This window comes from Scyliorhinus torazame, chromosome 12 (assembly GCF_047496885.1).
Source record: "Scyliorhinus torazame isolate Kashiwa2021f chromosome 12, sScyTor2.1, whole genome shotgun sequence".
Taxonomy (NCBI): Eukaryota; Metazoa; Chordata; class Chondrichthyes; order Carcharhiniformes; family Scyliorhinidae; genus Scyliorhinus; species Scyliorhinus torazame.
The window spans coordinates 191,774,203-191,793,337 of record NC_092718.1 but is presented as its reverse complement, the minus strand read 5'-3'; the positions used below and the strand labels follow the sequence as shown (position 1 = coordinate 191,793,337).

Sequence of the window (19,135 nt, the reverse complement as noted above, 5' to 3'; positions counted from 1 at the left end):
CCCATGAGTTCATCCACTCTCGAATAGGCACCTGTTATATTCTGATTACCTATTGGTTTTACAGAGGAGTTTTCCCATTTCCTCCCAGCTAAACGCTTTTACACAATGCTTACAATGTCATGATATGCAGACATGCGGATAATGATATACAAACAGGCACAGATAGGCAGCTAATGAGCACAGAGAACAGGACATGACCAATGAGCAGGCAGGACACTCAGGGATGGTATCTCACTATAAAAGGCACGAGACACTCACACTCCGCCTCTTTCCACTGATGAACATCTACAGAGTGAATCAGGGTGTATGTACAGTATCACACCTCCAGCACGTGGCTAAGAGCTAGTCTGGTTCAGTCAGACAGAGTACCAACACTTAGATTAGCAGAGAGTCGAACTCATAGAGAACTGTGCTAACTGTGCTACTGGTTCAATAAATCAGATTGAACTAACTTCAAGGTCTGGGGTATCTTTTGGTTAAAGCTGCATCCAGTTGCAGCCTGTGTTATCCCAGAGTACATAACACGACACACAACGCTCTGTCCATTCTTCCAGTGGCAACGAGTTCCCCCTTTGTAAACTTGCATCTGGGTGGCTCTCTGTGTAGAGCTCGCCCCTGTGCACTGTGCAGCAATGATGAGGCTCAGACAGGAACATGCATTGTCATTTCAGAAACCACACAGACCAGTTTATCAACAGTGAAATGCCAGTTCTCCGGCATGGTTTGATTATACAATCAGTACTGGGTCAGTTGGAAACCTCCCCCGTTTCCCGGAACCTAGACATTGCTGTTGACAATACTCGCAAACCAGTCGTTCACCACTCAGACTGCGTCGCTCTTGCCTTTCCTGTTCAGAGAGGCATTAATTCATTTATTTAAACGGGTCAACAGTTCGGTAGAAACAGCAGATTTGGAATGGCAACTGACTGCACTTGGCAACGATAACCTCTAGACTGAAAAGGCGCTATACAAATGCAAGATGAGGCTGCTGATGCCGAATAGCTGAGGGGGGGAGGGGGGGGGGGGGTATCGCACATGTTATATTCTTAGGAAAAAAAAGTTTGCTTATACAATTCTATTAAGATTTGGGAAATTACTACACCTCCCAATACCTGTGTTGAAGGATGTGCATCTCGCTCTCTGGTTGAAGTATTCAGTCCTTGCTGTGATTCCTGGGATCAAGCAGGAGGGAGTCCTAGAACAGGGAATGGGAAACAGCTGCCGACTCCAGCAGGGCGCCTTGCGGGGATTTGGGAATTTGGGATAAAGTCATTCCTGCACTTGAGAGAGAGAGAGAGGGGGAGAAAGGAAGGATACCCGGCCACGTTGGGGAGAATCTTCTCGGACAAGATTAAGCAGCTTCGCCCCTTGGATCTGCATCCAGCAACCGGCTCGGAAACCAACAAAAAACAAGACACTCCTCGGGATCGAGTGTCAGTTTCACGCAAATTAACAAGGTAAAAAAAACAACTCTAAAAGAAACTTTCTTCCAGATTCCTCGTGTGCGCAGCTCGGTCTCTGCCTGGAATGCAGAGAGTAACGTTTATTCCACGATTAACTGCTCTGGAAGGAATTGGAACTGATCTGTGGACTGGATTTTCCTTCAGAAATCAACCTGGAGCAGCGGCTGTATTTATTTATTCAACATATTTTAAAACTTCAGTCAGGCGTCACTTGTAGAGGGAATAAAGGTATGAGGTTGATGTACCTATTTCCCATAAACTGACACAAAGTTGGGGGGGAAATCACAACTCAACGTTGTTATTTTATTTTTTTAAAAACAAAAACTCCACCTTGTTTTTAAACGTTGTTACTTTTTTGTGCTCCGCTGACGGAAGTCTAAAATCAAGAGGGGTGCACGACATTGCTAGAAACTGTAGCCACTTGCTTCCCGTGGGTGCAGTTTACCCCGCACAGACCCACTAACACAAACTTTGTCATAATCGCTCATTGTAACATTTACTTTGGGTTCCTTCCCAGTCTTGAGGAAGTCATATTTTGTAGTTTCCGGAGAGGAGCAGGGATGACGATTTGAGATTGGGCTCTCGTCCACAAGTCTGGAAACCTTTTTTCACTGGGAATATTCAGGAGAAGCGAGACAAAGGGAGGCGATCCGAGGGTGGGTGGGGGGGTGGAGGGAGAGAATGAGGAAATCTGGGGGTGGTGGGGGGCGGAGAATCAATTTAGACCTCAGGTCCCCTCCTGATAATACTGGATAGCAGATCTCAACCCCCCCAATTCTGACTCATTTCTTCCATTTTCCCCGGATAAAACTTCCCCAGGACTATTGGACACCAGTAGAGTGTGCACACAAGGCCACCAGTCTCTCGAAGTCCAAACTTAACAAGACCCTCTGGATAAACAGTTCATAGTTGTGGATTGTTCCATAGAATCTCTACGGTGTAGTAGGAGGCCATTCGGTCCATCGAGTCTGCACCGCCCCTCTGAAAAAGCACCATACCCCACTCCCCCGCACTAACCCCGTAACCCGACCTAACCTGCACGTCCCTGGACACTAAGGGCCAATTTTAGCAAGGCCAATCCACCTAACCTGCACATCTTTGGACTGTGGAGGGAAACCAGAGCACCCGGAGGAAACCCACGCACACACGGGGATAACGTGCAAACTCCACACAGTCGCCCGTATTGAACCCAGGTCCATGGTGCTGTGAGGCAACAGTGCTAACCACTGTGCTGCCGTGCTGTACCAGTGAGTTGAACATCCAATGTTGAACTGCGACCCCCTGTTATGGAAAGCAAGTGTGTCCCAACCTGGGGTGGGAGCTAGGCTGGGGAATGAAGATTATGGCATCCCCAATCCCGTGAGAAAAATAAGTTGAGTGGCTTTGGAGAGAAGGCACTGGTGCACGTACAGCTGCTTTTCCAGTTTGTGCACCCCTTTGGCATCTACTTCGGTTCCTTTGGCATCAGAGACTAACATCCGTCAGCATTCTTTAAAATAAATGAAACAGCAATGTGATAACCAGATAATCTGGTTGTTATGGTGATTGAGGGATAGATATTGGCCAGGAAACTGGGAGAAGTCCCCAACTCTTCTTCAAAATAGTGCCAACTATCTGGTGCTGAGCAGGAAGAAACCCAGCCCACAGTGTGATGCCACAGCTGCCACCAGTAAAAATGGCCACTGCCACCAGTAAAGATGTCAACTGCCACCATTAAAGATGGCCACCGTAAAGATGGCCACTGTCACCAGGAAAGATGGCCACTGCCACCATTAAAGATGGCCACCTTAAAGATAGCCACTGCCACCAGGAAATATGGTCACTGCCAGCAGGAATGATGCTATTGCCTGCAGGAAAGATGGCCACTGCCACCAGGAAAGATGGCCACTGCCACCATTAAAGATGGCCACCGTAAAGATGGCCACTGTCACCAGGAAAGATGGCCACTGCCACCATTAAAGATGGCCACCTTAAAGATAGCCACTGCCACCAGGAAAGATGGTCACTGTCAGCAGGAATGATGCTATTGCCTGCAGGAAAGATGGCCACTGCCACCATGAAAGATGGCCACTGCCACCATTAAAGATGGCCACTGTAAAGATGGCCACTGTCACCAGGAAAGATGGCCACTGCCACCATTAAAGATGGCCACCGTAAAGATGGCCACTGCCACCAGGAAAGATGGCCACTGTCACCAGGAAAGATGGCCACTGCCACCATTAAAGATGGCCACCGTAAAGATGGCCACTGCCACCAGGAAAGATGGCCACTGCCACCATTAAAGATGGCCACTGCCACCAGGAAAGATGGCCACTGCCACCAGGAAAGATAAGCACTGCCCCCAGTAAAAATTGCCACTGTTTTAGTAAAGATGGCTACTGCCATTAGTTAAGATGGCCACTGCCTTCGTGGACTCACTGGCAGGGGGCACCCTGCCCCCCATGCTAGCGCAGGCCACAATCTCACTGATACCCAAAAAAGTTAAAGACCTGACGGAATGTGGATCACACAGACCCATTTCACTGCTGAACGTGGATGCGAAAATATTCGCAAAGGTCCTGGCCAAAACATTGGAGGGCTGCGTACCAGAGGTGGTCGCAGAGGACTTTGTCAAGGGTAGGCAGCTCACAACGAATATCAGGTGGCTGCTGAATGTGATAATGACCCCCCCCCCCCCCCCGAACACCAGAGGTGATCGTCTCCGTGGACGCAGAAAAGGCCTTTGACAGAGTCGAATGGAAGTACCCCCTCGAGGTACTGGAACGGTTTGGACTAGGAGCGGGGTTCACCGCCTGGGTGAGGCTCCTGTACAATGCTCCCAAAGCGAGTGTCCGAACTAACACCACAAACTCTGAGTACTTCCAACTACAGAGAGGAACAAGTCAGGGCTGCCCCTTGTCCCCACTCTTGTTCACGCTAGCGATCGAACCCCTGCGGGACGCAAAAAAGCCGGAAGGGAATCCGGAGAGGACGCAGAGAGCACAGAGTCTCACTCTATGCAGGCGACCTGCTCCTCTATGTCTCGAAGCCACAGGAGGGACTGAAGACAATACTACAAACACTGAAAGAGTTTGGAACCTTCTTGGGCTACAAATGTAACCTGGGCAAAAGTGAGGCGTTCCCTGTGAACCCAAAAGGGGGAGGGACAGAGCTGAAGGGCTCCCATTTAAAACGGCCCAGAACAGATTCCGTTACCTGGGGATCCAAAAAGCCAGAGACTGGACACAGATCCACAAGTGGAACCTGACCAGCCTGGTGGAGGACGTAAGAAAAGACCTTCAACGGTGGGGCTCACTCCCACTCTCCCTGGTGGGGAGAGTGCAGACGATCAAGATGAAGGTACTGCCAAGGTTCCTCTTCCTGTTTAGATCCATTCCGATCTTCATCCCCAAGGCCTTTTTCCAAAACGTAGACAGTCTAATCATGGCGTTTGTGTGTGTGTGGGGGGGGGCGGGCGGGGGGGGGGGGGGGGGGGGGGGTGGTAAGAACCCGAGAATTCCCAAACAGACACTGCAAAGAAGAAAAGTCAGAGGGGGCCTGGCTCTACCGAACCTACAATACCACCACTGGGCAGCAACGGCAGAAAGAGTGAGGGGATGGGTACAATAACCCAACACAGATTGGGTACAAATGGAGGAGGCATCCTGTAAAGGAACGGCCCTCCGGGCCATGGCCACAGCAGCAGTCCCATCCCCCTCAACAAGATACACAACGAGCCCAGTGGTAGCGGCCACTCTGAGAACGTGGACCCAGCTGAGACAACACTTCGGGATAACCAAAATGTCCCTTATGGCCCCCATCTGCGGCAATCATAGATTCCCCCCAGCCATGCTAGACACCGCCTTCAAAAGCTGGAGGCGGGACGGGGGCACACTGACAGTCGGGGACTTCTACGTAGGACGCAGACTGGCGACACTGGACGAACTGATGAGGAAGTGGAAACTAGCAAAAGGACAGGAATTGAGACACCTCCAAATAAAACACTTCCTCCGCAAAGAGACCGTAGGGTACCCCGGGGCCCCAGAAACCACACTACTAGAGGACCTGATAGGCACAAGCAGCGAGAAGGGGGAGCTATGTGGGAAAATATACGGACAGCTACTGGACAGAGCCCGGACACCACTGGACGAGACCAGACAAAAATGGAAGGACGAACTGGGGACAGAGGTAGGATGGGGACTCTGGAGCGAAGCACTGAGCAGGGTGAACTCCACCTCCTCCTGCGCAAGGCTAAGCCTAATGCAGCTCAAAGTGGTGCACAGAGCGCACCTGACCAGAACCCGAATGAGCAGGTTCTTCCCGGAGGTGGAGGACAAATGTGAGCGGCGCCAGAGGGGCCCGGCCAACCCCACCCACATGTTTTGGGCTTGCCCCAAGCTTGCTGAGTTCTGGACTGCCTTCTCCGAGGCAATGTCCAAGGTTGTGGGGGTGAGGATGAAGCCATGCCCAATAGTGGCAATCTTCGGGGTATCGGAGCAGCCAGAGTTACACATGGGGAAGGGGGCCAATGCCCTTGCTTTCGCTTCCCTAATTGCACGCCGGAGAATCCTGCTCGGCTGGCGATCACCCAAAAGCTGCAGACTGGCTCACTGACCTCTCAGAATTTCTCCACCTGGCTATCCAAGGGTCAGAGGAAGGCTTCCTGGATACTTGGGGGCAGCTCATTGGCCTGTTCCAAATCCTGCAACGAGGAGTAAGCTTGGGAAAAAAAAAGATGGCCCCTGCCACGGGTGCACGGTGGCGCAGTGGTTAGCACTGCTGTCTCACAGCACCGAGGACCCGGGTTCGATCCTGGCCCCGGGTCACTGTCCATGTGGAGTTTGCACATTCTCCCCGTGTCTGCGTGGGTCTCACCCCCACAGCCCAAAGATGTGCAGGGTAGGTGGATTGGCCACACAAAATTGCCACTTAATTGGAAAAAAAAGAATTGGGCGGTCTAAATTAAATAAAAAGGATGGTCACTGCCGCCATTAAAGATAGTCATGGGGATTGATCTGCACATGAATTTCTTTTCAGGTCCCCTTGGTGAACCAGATTGACTGGTCTACTTGCCAATGATGCGCCCCATGCACTGTGGGCCTGATGATTCAGAAATTGGCTAATTAGGTTTGCACCAAAGAGTGAACTTCCATTGCCAGACGCATGCATCATTTCTCTCCAAAGAGAGATTAGTAATAGATACCAGAGAAACAATGAGTGCTTTAGCAGAAGATATACCTTACAAACCAGCATTGCGATGCGCTTTTCAATCAGCAAAAAGTCTTCATTTTTAATATCTCATTCCCTCTGCAGAGTGTAGCAGCCAACCATGAGTGTACTTCCACCAGTCAGAAGAGACCGAATCATACCAGATCTACCTTCGGTAAGTTGGACCTCTTGCTCTTGTTTGGACCAACTTTTTGCATTTTTTTCTCAGAACCATTTAGATTTAACAGAACACAACGTAACATATAGCTCACACCTTGTATACACGCAGGGCCGTAGGAATTAGTGATATGAGGATAATAGATAGCTTTCTGATTGGCTAAGCTGCAAATAACCAGATTGTAATATGAAGCAAAGATTCCTGAAATGTACCTTTATACAGATTAGACAACACAGTTTTGTCAGATTTATACAGCAGAGTTGACAGCCTCCCAGTTCATGCAGGAAAGGTGGGAGCTTAGTGATGTGAAATAACAGGGCAATAATGCTAACTGAGATCTGAGACCTTGACAGCAATCACTAGAAATATGTTGTAGGCCCTCGACTATCTGTGAGCTATACCACAATAGGTATACGAATGGAAGCTGGGGTTTGATGATACCATGAACAGGTGAGTGACTCACAATAGTTTATGTACAAACTGAACTTGTGAATATATAACACAGGAGCAGGGGGTGTGGTAGGGGCAGGGTCTGGGTGGCTGGTGTGGATCAGATTGGTGCTAGCACCATGGGTCTTGATCCCCATTCTGGCTGGGATGGACTTTGGGACCTGCTTCCTTGCCCTACCTGTGAAAGAGGTCATGGGGCTGTGGCGAGAACTGGAGACAAATTAATTCAAGTTTGAGAAAAAGATACTTTGGCCATGGCTTTCTGATGTAACACCAATAGTGTCACATCAGATCCAAATGGGTTGTTGCTGGTGTTATTACAAAAAATGTTATTTTCATCTCACGATAGCAATCACAATGGGAAACTGGAGTAAACGTAAGTAAGAATATTGAACAGACCATGTTGGAAAGTGAGTATGTAATGAATGTCTTTGTATGTGATGTCTGCTTGTACATGGCTGAGGGTGATAGCCATAGCTTGCAAAGATGTTCACTATCTATGCTGAAGGATGTATTTGGGTGAGGGATAGAAAGCTCCAAGAGGCGGTACTTTCAGGAGCGGAAGGGAGGAAAAAAAGAGAAATTGAAAACAGAAGAGGCAGATGAGCATGAGCTAAATCTAGCTTTGAAGAGCACTCCCAGTTTATATTTTCCTTCCTGCGTGTCACGTTTCACCACTCTGTTATGGACAGGGAGAGATGGTTCTCTTTTTTTTCACCACCTCTCAAACTGACCAGAGAACTAGTGTATATTTTTAGGGTGCTGCAAGTGTGACTTTAAAGTTATAACATTTACACAATGGTTTCAAAATTATGCTGTCAGTGCGAAAACGTGATGTGTTTGTCTGAATTTCTCCTTAGCCTGTTTAAAATAATTGGTTCCATCTCTGCCACAACAGTTTCAGATGACTGTGCCAGGCATTCATACAATTCTCCCTCACGAAAAGGGCCTTCTTTTTATTTATGCAGAAAAATGGAAATGTTTTTTTATAAAGTAAGAGGGAAATTAAAATGCCACAAGTCTCAGAATAGTGGGTGGCATGGTTGTGATTCCACCTGAAATGGCATCGATAATGCCTGAACATGAATTGGCTATAATGATCGGCAACATCATTTTTACTCCAGTCTCTGTACTAGCGAATTGCTTTTCCAAAATTACTCCAAGCTGTTACTCTTCGGAAAGTTTTTGAAAAGTTGTAACAAAGAGTCTTTTTTGAGATCCTGGTCTAGACTTGCCTTCCGACAAGAAAGCTGTCACTTACCGGAGGGTTAGTTCGTCTGCAGAACTTTAGCTGTCTAGTTAGATCCAAGGTTATTTATTAGTGTGTGGTCTTGGAGTTGCGTATTTCACTCTGAAGTCTACAGGCCAAAACCAGCTAAGCATTACCTGAATGTTTAATTATCCCAAAAAATGTATACCGAATAGAATGTGAATTCATCAGTCTGGAAATCACAGTTGGTTTCCTGCTTAGTGGTTACCCATGAGGCATTATAAGGGTTTTAGGAGAAATTTTGCCTGCCTGTGAACCTTTAACATAATCTTGAACTAGATATATAAAACTATGTGAGCCCTGCCCCCACCTACACAGCTGGCTGTTTTTCGGAGCACTGGATTGTTGAGCAGCATTCAGCTGGATTAAGAAGATATTTAAATGGTAGAGGAGAGCTCAGGCCAGAGGTTGGTGCCAAAAGTGTCAGGTAAAATGGGGGCTGTTTTAAAAAAATAAGCCATTAATTTTAACACCAAAATGCTGGATGTTCTCAACCATGAAATACAGGAAAGGAGTCCCTTAAGAGACTGAGGACACGGTTCTTGAAAAGGACCAATTCAGCGAACATGGGAGCTGATTGCAGTCAGAGTCAATGTTATATGCAGAATTCAATCCAGATGCAAACAGACCAGGAAGAAGGTGGTGAACCGGAAGAAAGCTCCAGAATGATTTTATGTCAGAAGCCTGTCCTTGACATGTATGCCCCTCATAATGTTTTGTATCGACAAATCCTTAATATTCGTGGAAGCTCAGACCCTTTGGTAGTTTTCCATCAAACAGCTGACTGAATGTTTACCGTGCATGGCCGGACTAAAAATCAGACGCATTCAGATGACAATCTATATGACTCAAGATTTAGTCTTGTTATCCTTGTTAGACAATCTTGCTGGGTGCGCTGTGGGACTCCCAGCTAAAGTCCTCCCAAACCTGGCAAAATGCAAAGGTGGCTTTGGATCCCCACACAGACAGTCAGCCAAGGCTGAAATTGAATCCGCGTTGTGGTGTTGGGTGTTCTAACACACAGAAGAGCCAACACAGTTGCATATGGTACAACACTTGTTTATTTAAACTCACTATTTACAACTTGGTCTTTGCACTCTGCACGTGGGGGGCTCCCTGCTTGTGGTGTTTCAACAGCTCTTTCATGCTTCCTTCTCCCCAGACCTACTGACCTCCAGGTGTCGTGCTCGTGCTTTTATGTGGTTGGTGTTCTTGTCTGTGATTGGTTGTGGTGTTGTGTACTCTGATTTGCCTGTTAGTGTGTCCATCATGATGTGTGTGTTTGAATATCATGACATCCCCCCTTTTTACAAAGATATGTGCCTACGTGGTAATAAATATGATCGTGACGTGAGTGCATCTAAGAGTGTGTGTGTGTCGTGTGCAGCATGTGTCTATGACGGAACTATGTACATGGGGCGATGTCGAGTGCGTCACATGAATCCAGTTGTACCATAACATAACAGAAATGCGAACGAGAGAAGAAGAAAAAAAATTTTGAACAGTTGTCCAGTCAGACGACATCTGGAACGATAAACAACAACAGGTTATCATGTAAAATTGTCCAACTTATTAAACATATGAACTGTATTATAAGTCCATTCTAATGGGTTTGCGACGAATTCGGGTTGACCGCCTTAAGGGTGGATCAAGAACCACCGGCTGCTGTGCAGGCATGGCCATGGGTGGCGATGGAAAGGGCGTGATGTGCGGCAGCTCCACAAAGTCATCCTCGGAAGCCTGTTGAGGATCTGGCGTGTTGTGTGGCTGTGAACGTGGAAGTCGGCGAAGGGCGCGCCGATTGCGGCGACGCACGGAACCATCCGGCATGCGAACCAGGAACGAGCGGGGAGCCACTTGTCGGAGGACTTCGGCCGGTGCTGACCAGCCACCATACGGTTGATGGACGCGTACTTTGTCTCCGGAGGACAGGGGGGGCAGGTCCGTCGCTCGTGTGTCGTACCGACCTTTCTGGCGATCACGCTGCAGTTGCATGTCCCGAAGAACCGCCTCATGGTCTGTTGTCGGTGCCAGGACGGAAGGTACCGTCGTCCTGAGGGAGCGACCCATTAGTAGCTGCGCTGGCGAGAGGCCCGTGGATAACGGGGCCGATCGATAGGCCAGCAAGGCAAGGTTAAAGTCCGATCCGGCATCAGCCGCCTTGCACAGGAGCCGCTTTGCGATGTGGACACCCTTTTCAGCCTTCCCGTTCGATTGTGGATGCAGAGGGCTGGATGTCACATGAGTGAAACCATATGCTGCGGCAAAGGACGACCATTCACGGCTGGCAAAACAAGGTCCATTGTCTGACATGACAGTCCTTGGAATGCCATGGCGAGCAAACGTTTCCTTGCAGGCCCCAATGACTGCGGACGACGTCAGATCATGGAGAGGCATGACTTCCGGGTAGTTTGAGAAGTAGTCTATAATAACAATGTAATCTCTGCCGAGCGCGTGAAATAGGTCAACACCCACCTTCGCCCAGGGGGACGTCACCATCTCGTGTGGTAGAAGTGTTTCCGGAGGTTGCGCCGGCTGAAACCTCTGACAGGTTGTGCAGTTGAGCACCATGTTGGCTATGTCTTCATTAATACCCGGCCAATATACCGCCGCCCGGGCCCTTCGTCTGCATTTTTCGACACCCAAGTGGCCTTCGTGTAGTTGACGAAGAATCATCTGGCGCACACTGTGTGGAATGACGATCCTATGCGATTTCATAAGGACCCCGTCTATATTGGTGAGATCATCTCGCACATTGTAAAACTGGGGGCACTGCCCTTTTAGCCACCCTTCCGTCATGTGGCGCATCACTCGCTGCAGCAGAGGGTCAGTCGCCGTCTCTGCGCGTATGTGGGCCAGACAAGGATCATCAGCTGGCATATTTGCTGCTGTCAGAGTCACGTGTGCCTCAATTTGACGCACGAACCCCTCCGCATCTGGTGGTGTGCTCACTGCTCGGGAAAGAGTGTCCGCCACTATGAGTTCCTTCCCCGGAGTGTAGATCAGTTCAAAATCGTACCTCCTGAGTTTGAGTAAGATGCGCTGGAGGCGAGGAGTCATGTCGTTCAGGTCTTTGTTAATGATGTTGACCAGGGGGCGGTGGTCAGTTTCGACCGTGAATCGTGGCAGGCCATACACATAGTCGTGGAACTTGTCCAGTCCAGTTAACAAGCCCAGGCATTCTTTTTCGATTTGCGCGTAGCGCTGTTCGGTAGGGGTCATGGCTCGTGAGGCATACGCAACCGGGGCCCATGATGACGTGCTGTCTTTTTGCAGGAGTACCGCTCCAATACCAGATTGGCTGGCGTCTGTTGAGATCTTTGTAGGGCGAGTCGCGTCAAAGAAGGCCAGCACTGGTGCCGTGACCAGTTTGTGCTTGAGCTCCTCCCATTCCTGCTGATGCGACTGGTGCCAGTTGAATTCCGTCGATTTTTTTACGAGATGGCGCATGTTTGTTGTATGAGAAGCCAGGTTGGGAATGAACTTCCCAAGGAAGTTGACCATGCCCAGGAATCTTAAGACAGCCTTCTTGTCAGCCGGTCGTGGCATGGCTGTGATGGCGCTAACCTTGTCTGCATCGGGACGGACCCCGGACCTTGAGATGTGGTCCCCGAGGAATTTCAGCTCCGTCTGGCCGAAAGCACACTTCGCACGGTTGAGACGCAGGCCATTTTGCCGTATGCGGGTGAAGACACGTCGAAGACGATGCATGTGTTCCTGCGGAGTGGTGGACCAAATGATGATATCGTCCACATATACACGTACCCCTTCGATGCCTTCCATCATCTGCTCCATAATGCGGTGGAATACTTCAGATGCCGAAATGATGCCGAATGGCATCCGGTTGTAGCAGAATCTGCCAAAAGGGGTGTTGAATGTGCATAGTCTTCGGCTGGCCGGGTCCAGTTGGATCTGCCAGAATCCTTTGGACGCATCCAATTTAGTGAATATGTTGGCTCGCGCCATCTCGCTGGTGAGGTCTTCTCGTTTTGGGATGGGATAGTGTTCCCGCATGATGTTGTTGTTCAGATCTTTTGGATCTATACATATACGGAGCTCGCCAGAGGGCTTCTTTACACAGACCATGGAGCTGACCCATGGCGTGGGCTCCGTGACCTTGGATAGGACCCCTTGGTCCTGAAGAATCTGCAGTTGTGCCTTGAGGCGGTCTTTGAGAGGCGCAGGAACCCTGCGAGGTGCGTGAACGACAGGGATGGCGTCCGGTCTGAGTCGAATCTTGTACGTGTGTGGCAATGTCCCCATGCCTTCAAAAACCTCCTGGTTGTGAGCGAGGAGGGAATGGAGATTCGCGTGGAACTCAGCATCCGGGAAGTCGGATATCTCATCTGGAGAGAGAGACATGATGCGCTGTACCAGGTGAAGGACCTTACACGCTTGTGCGCCCAGTAACGAGTCCTTTGATGAGCCCACAACTTCGAAGGGGAGTGTGGCCGTGTACCCCTTGTGAGTCACCTGTAGCTGGCAAGATCCTACGGACGGGATAACGTTCCCGTTATAGTCAACCATCTTAAGCCGGGATGGTGTGATGAGTGGTTTGACCTTCATGGCCTGGACTGCAGAGTAAGCAATCAGGTTGGCGGATGCGCCGGTGTCCAGACGGAAGGCGACGCGCGATCGGTTGACCGTCAGGGTGGCACACCACTCATCGTCTGGATTGATGGCATTGACCTTGTTGACATCAATGACGGCAACTCTGAAGTCATCCTGGTCATCTGCATCACTTAACTGGAAGTCTTGATGCGTGGGCTGGACGGTCCTGACTCGTGTGCGAGGTTGTCGAGGATGCGCCGGATCCATGGGTTGAGCCGCACGACAGCGGGCTGCGTAGTGGCCTATCATGGCACATCTGTTGCACTGTTGGTATTTTGCAGGACATTGCCCTTTTAAGTGTAGACCTCCACACTTGCTGCACGTCATGACGTCACGGCGTTCGTTGCGCCACTGCGCATGCGCAGTGCGATCTTGCGGTGGGCGCGCCTGCGCAGTGCGTCCCTCGTTGTGGCCGTTATTCTTGGCGCGCACCTGCGCGGGAGACCGCGAAAAGCGCGGGAAGCGGCCGCTGTCGTCCGGGCCGTGGGGCGGGAAGAAATCGACGGCCTGGATGCGTTCAACGTCGTGGGCGGCCTGGCTTGCCGATTCGACGGCTGGGGACCCCCTCCGTGCCAACTCGGACGCCTGGAATCGGGCAAAACGGCAGGTCGCATTTTCATGGAGGACACAGGCTTCCACAGCAGACGCTAAGGTGAGGCTCTTTATTTTAAGAAGCTGCTGGCGTAGGCCACTGGAGGCAACGCCAAAAACAATCTGGTCCCTGATCATGGACTCTGTGGTGGTGCCGTAACCGCAGGACTGCGCTAGAATCCGGAGGTGCGTCAAAAAGGGTTGAAAAAGCTCCTCCTTACCTTGCAGGCGTTGCTGAAAGATGTATCTTTCGAAAGTTTCGTTTACTTCAGTTTGAAAGTGCTGGTCCATTTTGAGGATGACCGTGTCATATTTGGCCTGGTTTTCGCCTTCCTCGAACACCAGTGAATTAAAGACATCATTTGGGTGGGGGCCTGCGTAGAAGAGGAGCATTGCAATCTTCGAATCATCCGAGACATTCTGTTTTTCGGTGGCACGGATGTACAGGTCAAATCGCTGCCTGTAGAGCTTCCAGTTGGTGCCTAGGTTCCCCGTGACTTGCATCGGCTGCGGTTTGCCGGTGTGGTCCATGTCCAGAATGGCAGGTTGGTAGGCAGGTATCGATCCACTCCTGTACCATGTGGTGTTGGGTGTTCTAACACACAGAAGAGCCAACACAGTTGCATATGGTACAACACTTGTTTATTTAAACTCACTATTTACAACTTGGTCTTTGCACTCTGCACGTGGGGGGCTCCCTGCTTGTGGTGTTTCAACAGCTCTTTCATGCTTCCTTCTCCCCAGACCTACTGACCTCCAGGTGTCGTGCTCGTGCTTTTTATGTGGTTGGTGTTCTTGTCTGTGATTGGTTGTGGTGTTGTGTACTCTGATTTGCCTGTTAGTGTGTCCATCATGATGTGTGTGTTTGAATATCATGACACGCGTCTCTGGTGCTGGAAGACTTCTTGCCGTGAGGCAGCAGTGTTAACAACTGTGCCACCCTGCCGCCCCCATGTTCGATAACTCGAACATTTTCAATGCTGAGATTGATAGGTTTTAATCAGTTGTGGAATTAAGGGTTATGGAGATAAGGCAAAAAAGTGGACTTAAGTGAGCCTTATTAAATGGTGGAGCAGGTTCAAAGGGCTGAATGGCCTACTCCTGTTCCCATTTCTTATGGTCTTATGGTCTGAAAAGCAGCACCGGCAGTGCAGCCCCCTCTCACTGCTGCACTAGAGTTGATATTTGTGATGAAGTTGAGGAGTGGCACTTGCGACCCGACGCTTGTGACTCAGAGCCGAGAGTGCTCCCAACCGAGCGACCAGGAGCAGAAAATAAATTGCAAATTGCGAATGGGAGGAAAATGATAACTTTCTCCCCATTTTGTCCCTTCTTGCCTGAAGGGGAAAGTATCTATGTTGCAGGTTAACCTTTTGGTGCCATGTACACGTGATCATTCTTCCCATGTGAGCGTAGATTGTGTGTGCCAGTTGTTTGCTCAATTAGATCGGGCTTAAACCTTATCCTATGTTCGCACATTGTCCACACACAAACACAAACCAACTGTCCAGCAGAAGCCACTGGATGGTGATTCAGAACAGAAACCCTGTATGTGTTCCTTTTTAGCCAAGGGGCATTGAACTGTTGCTCGCTTCAGCTGGACAACCTCAGTGCAGACTTGGGATTGAGTTTACTTAAAGTCTGCCTTCCATTTTCACGATATTAATGCGATTTGACACTTGTTTTTTTTTTCAGTGTTTCACAAAAGAAGCTGCTCTCCATACCAAGGACATATTTAATCCCAAAGTGAAACGTGCCTGTCAGGATGACCGGACAGGAACAGTTGGGTAAGCCTCCCCTGAGAATTTCCTCAGGGATATTAATTTTACATCATTGAAGGATACAGCCTGTGAACCTCAGAATGGAAACTAATTACAGCACTGAACTAGGTGGGAACAAATCTGGCTGACTCCAAGCCCTTAGCTTTGAATCTTTAGTAGATCTTCTGTGGCGTTACCCATCTTTTACAAAATCCAGAGGGTTCCGCCATTTTTAAGTATTAAGTAGTATTCTCCTGTCAAGGTGCTGCTGCCCCAACTAATTATTTTCAGTAAACACTTAGTGAGTTCATTCGGATGTTAGGATCACTGAGGGATTCCTCGTCACTTTGGTTGAGAATCAATGTTCCCCTTGGCTCCAAATGTTTTATCTCAGTAACGGATGTAAGCTGAACCAAAAAAAACAAGCATTTATTTCTGCATAATGGCAATAAAACCTGTACCAAAACGTCACCCTGTGACATATATAATTACAATTTGCCAGCATGCCTCACCCAGTCCATGTTTATCGCAATTACAGTGGACTCCTTTTAATTCACACCCGGTCATAAACCAGGTAAAGATCCATGCTTGAGTTCCTCAGGATAAAGGAGATTTGTTTTACATTTCCATATTTCCATTAATGAAGGCCCAAACCAAACTCAAGCTTTGAACAAATGTATTCCCAGGTCGTGGACACCACTGTCAAGATAGGTATTTATTCTCTTCACTAGTTGCTTGAATAGGCTACCTCAGGGCAGTTATGAATCAACCATGTTGGGGTGGATCTGGAGACATATAGAAGCCTGACTGGTTCAGGATGGTTGGGCTTTCCTTTGTTAAAGGGTAAGAGTGGACCAGTGAGGATTTCACAACAATCCAATAACTTGCTGGTCATTTTTGACTGATACCTGATATTTTCCTCACCAAATTTAAATTCTCAAACTGCCACGGTGGAATTTGTACTCATGAAACAAAGGTGGGCGGAAATCAATTGGGCCACTCAATGCCTATGTTTTGGATGCAACATGGCCTTCAAAGACCGTTAACTTTCGGGCGGAACAAGTGAGCACACTTTCAAGTGGAAGTGCACCTCCCAGCAAGTTGGGTAAGGACAAACAAGAGCAGGCGGCACTTACCCCCATCTGAATCAGACATTAGACTCTTTGCAGATGTAAAAGGGCACCTTTGTGACCACTGCAGCAACATTGGTTTGCCCTCGCAAAACCAAACCCCGCCCCCCCCCTCCCACCGAGCCTCGCATTCTTCCATCAAGTCTGCAATCCTGCCCCAGCCCTGTGTTGCCGCATTCAAGTTTGCTTTGTTGTGGGTCTGAGATTAGATTGTCCTTGGTCAAGATTGATAGGCACTGCTGGGGGCAAGGCTTTTGGTAAACCTGACCTTTCATTGAACATTCTACTAACTATACCCAGTACAAGACTTAGTATGAGGCTTCACTTCGAACTATTTCTCAGCGTACTATGTCATATGACCTTGCATCACTGAAGATGTATACCGACTATTTACGTATTTGACATGAAACATTCATACCACATCTCCCCCCCCAAAATCTCCCCTCTATTAAATATATTATTTACATTATCCTACATCTCCCCTCCCACACCCCAAAGTCTCTGCCTTCCACCCTGGTTCACTGAATTAAGAATTGTGATGGTTTCACCAATCTCCCAACCTGGTTCTCAGCCCTCCTGAAGAATGTACAGGATTCAGGTTCTCCCTTGAATTCAGTAGAGTAGTAATAATAATCTTTAGTGTGTGAATCATTAGACACTACTGGCTCTCTGTTCAGGATGCCTTCCTGACTGTCTGGGTAGATAGTCCATTCCATTGATGGCCTTCTTGGAGTTACAAGTGCGCTTTTGTTTCTTCTTACTATCCATCAGTCTTTACAAGATAAGATCTCGATTGTAGAGTTGTTTTTCCAAAAAATCTGGCCTTTGCGATTCTGGCCATGAATCCATACTGATTTCCCTGGCTGGAGTTCTGTTACAGTACGAAGTCTTACAACACCAGGTTAAAGTCCAACAGGTTTGTTTCGATGTCACTAGCTTTCGGAGCGCTGCTCCTTCCTCAGGTGAATGAAGAAATCTGTTCCAGAAACACATATATAGACAAATTCAAAGATGCCAAACAATGCTTGGAATGCGAGCATTAGCAGGTGATTAAATCTTTACAGATCCAGAGATGGGGTAACCCCAGGTTAAAGAGGTGTGAATTGTACCAAGCCAGGACAGTTGGTAGGATTTCGCAGGCCAGATGGTGGGGGATGAATGTAATGCGACATGAATCCCAGGTCCCGGTTGAGGCCGCACTCATGTGTGCGGAACTTGGCTATAAGTTTCTGTTCGGCGATTCTGCGTTGTCGCGGGTCCTGAAGGCCGCCTTGGAGAACGCTTACCCGGAGATCAGAGGCTGAATGCCCTTGACTGCTGAAGTGTTCCCCGACTGGAAGGGAACATTCCTGCCTGGTGATTGTTGCGCGATGTCCGTTCATTCGTTGTCGCAGCGTCTGCATGGTCTCGCCAATGTACCACGCTTCGGGACATCCTTTCCTGCAGCGTATGAGGTAGACAACGTTGGCCGAGTCGCACGAGTATGTACCGCGTACCTGGTGGGTGGTGTTCTCACGTGTAATAGTGGTATCCATGTCGATGATCTGGCACGTCTTGCAGAGATTGCCATGACAGGGTTGTGTGGTGTCGTGGTCACTGTTCTGAAGACTGGGTAGTTTGCTGCAAACAATGGTTCGTTTGAGGTTGCGCGGTTGTTTGAAGGCAAGTAGTGGGGGTGTGGGGATGACCTTGGCAAGATGTTCATCGTCATCAATGACGTGTTGAAGGCTGTGAAGAAGATGACGTAGTTTCTCCGCTCCGGGGACCCGCGACAACGCAGAATCGCCGAGCAGAAACTTATAGCCAAGTTCCGCACACATGAGTGCGGCCTCAACCGGGACCTGGGATTCATGTCGCATTACATTCATCCCCCACCATCTGGCCTGCGAAATCCTACCAACTGTCCTGGCTTGGTACAATTCACACCTCTTTAACCTGGGGTTACCCCATCTCTGGATCTGTAAAGATTTAATCACCTGCTAATGCTCGCATTCCAAGCATTGTTTGGCATCTTTGAATTTGTCTATATATGTGTTTCTGGAACAGATTTCTTCATTCACCTGAGGAAGGAGCAGCGCTCCGAAAGCTAGTGACATCGAAACAAACCTGTTGGACTTTAACCTGGTGTTGTAAGACTTCGTACTGTGCTCACCCCAGTCCAACGCCGGCATCTCCACATCATGGAGTTCTGTTAAGTGGAGCTGATTATAGTTTCTGTTGCTATTTGCATCATGCCTTCTTCCTTACTCGCTCTGTATCTGCTCCTTTGAGACATAGCATAAACATGTGTGAAGTAACAGGAAGTTGAGTCTGTAGTTATCTTTCCATTGGAAGTTCCGACAGGACCAAACCATTCTAGAGTGCTGTGGAATGGTAACTCAACAGTCCCGAGTTGGTGTCGTCATTTTTCTTCAACAAAGCCTTTGCCGTCCTTATTCCTCTTTCAGCTCTCCATTTGCCTTGGGTATCTGGGTGAACTAGTTGGGTGGACAAAT

General features: G+C 48.9%; 1 protein-coding gene across 3 annotated transcripts in view; it reads left to right on the top strand.

The window, feature by feature from the left end:
* Positions 1-801: 801 nt before the first annotated feature.
* Positions 802-19,135, top strand: part of LOC140386824 (ras-related protein Rab-34-like) — an 81,367-nt gene continuing 63,033 nt past the window's right edge. The window contains exons 1-3 of one of the 3 annotated variants that reach the window (XM_072469552.1): positions 802-1,457; positions 6,756-6,825; positions 15,446-15,537. In XM_072469552.1, the coding sequence (XP_072325653.1) occupies positions 6,772-6,825; positions 15,446-15,537 (146 nt within the window). In that variant the 5' untranslated portion in view covers positions 802-1,457; positions 6,756-6,771. The remainder of the gene's footprint in view (positions 1,458-6,755; positions 6,826-15,445; positions 15,538-19,135) is intronic. The other 2 variants (XM_072469551.1, XM_072469550.1) reach the window with 2 other exon arrangements.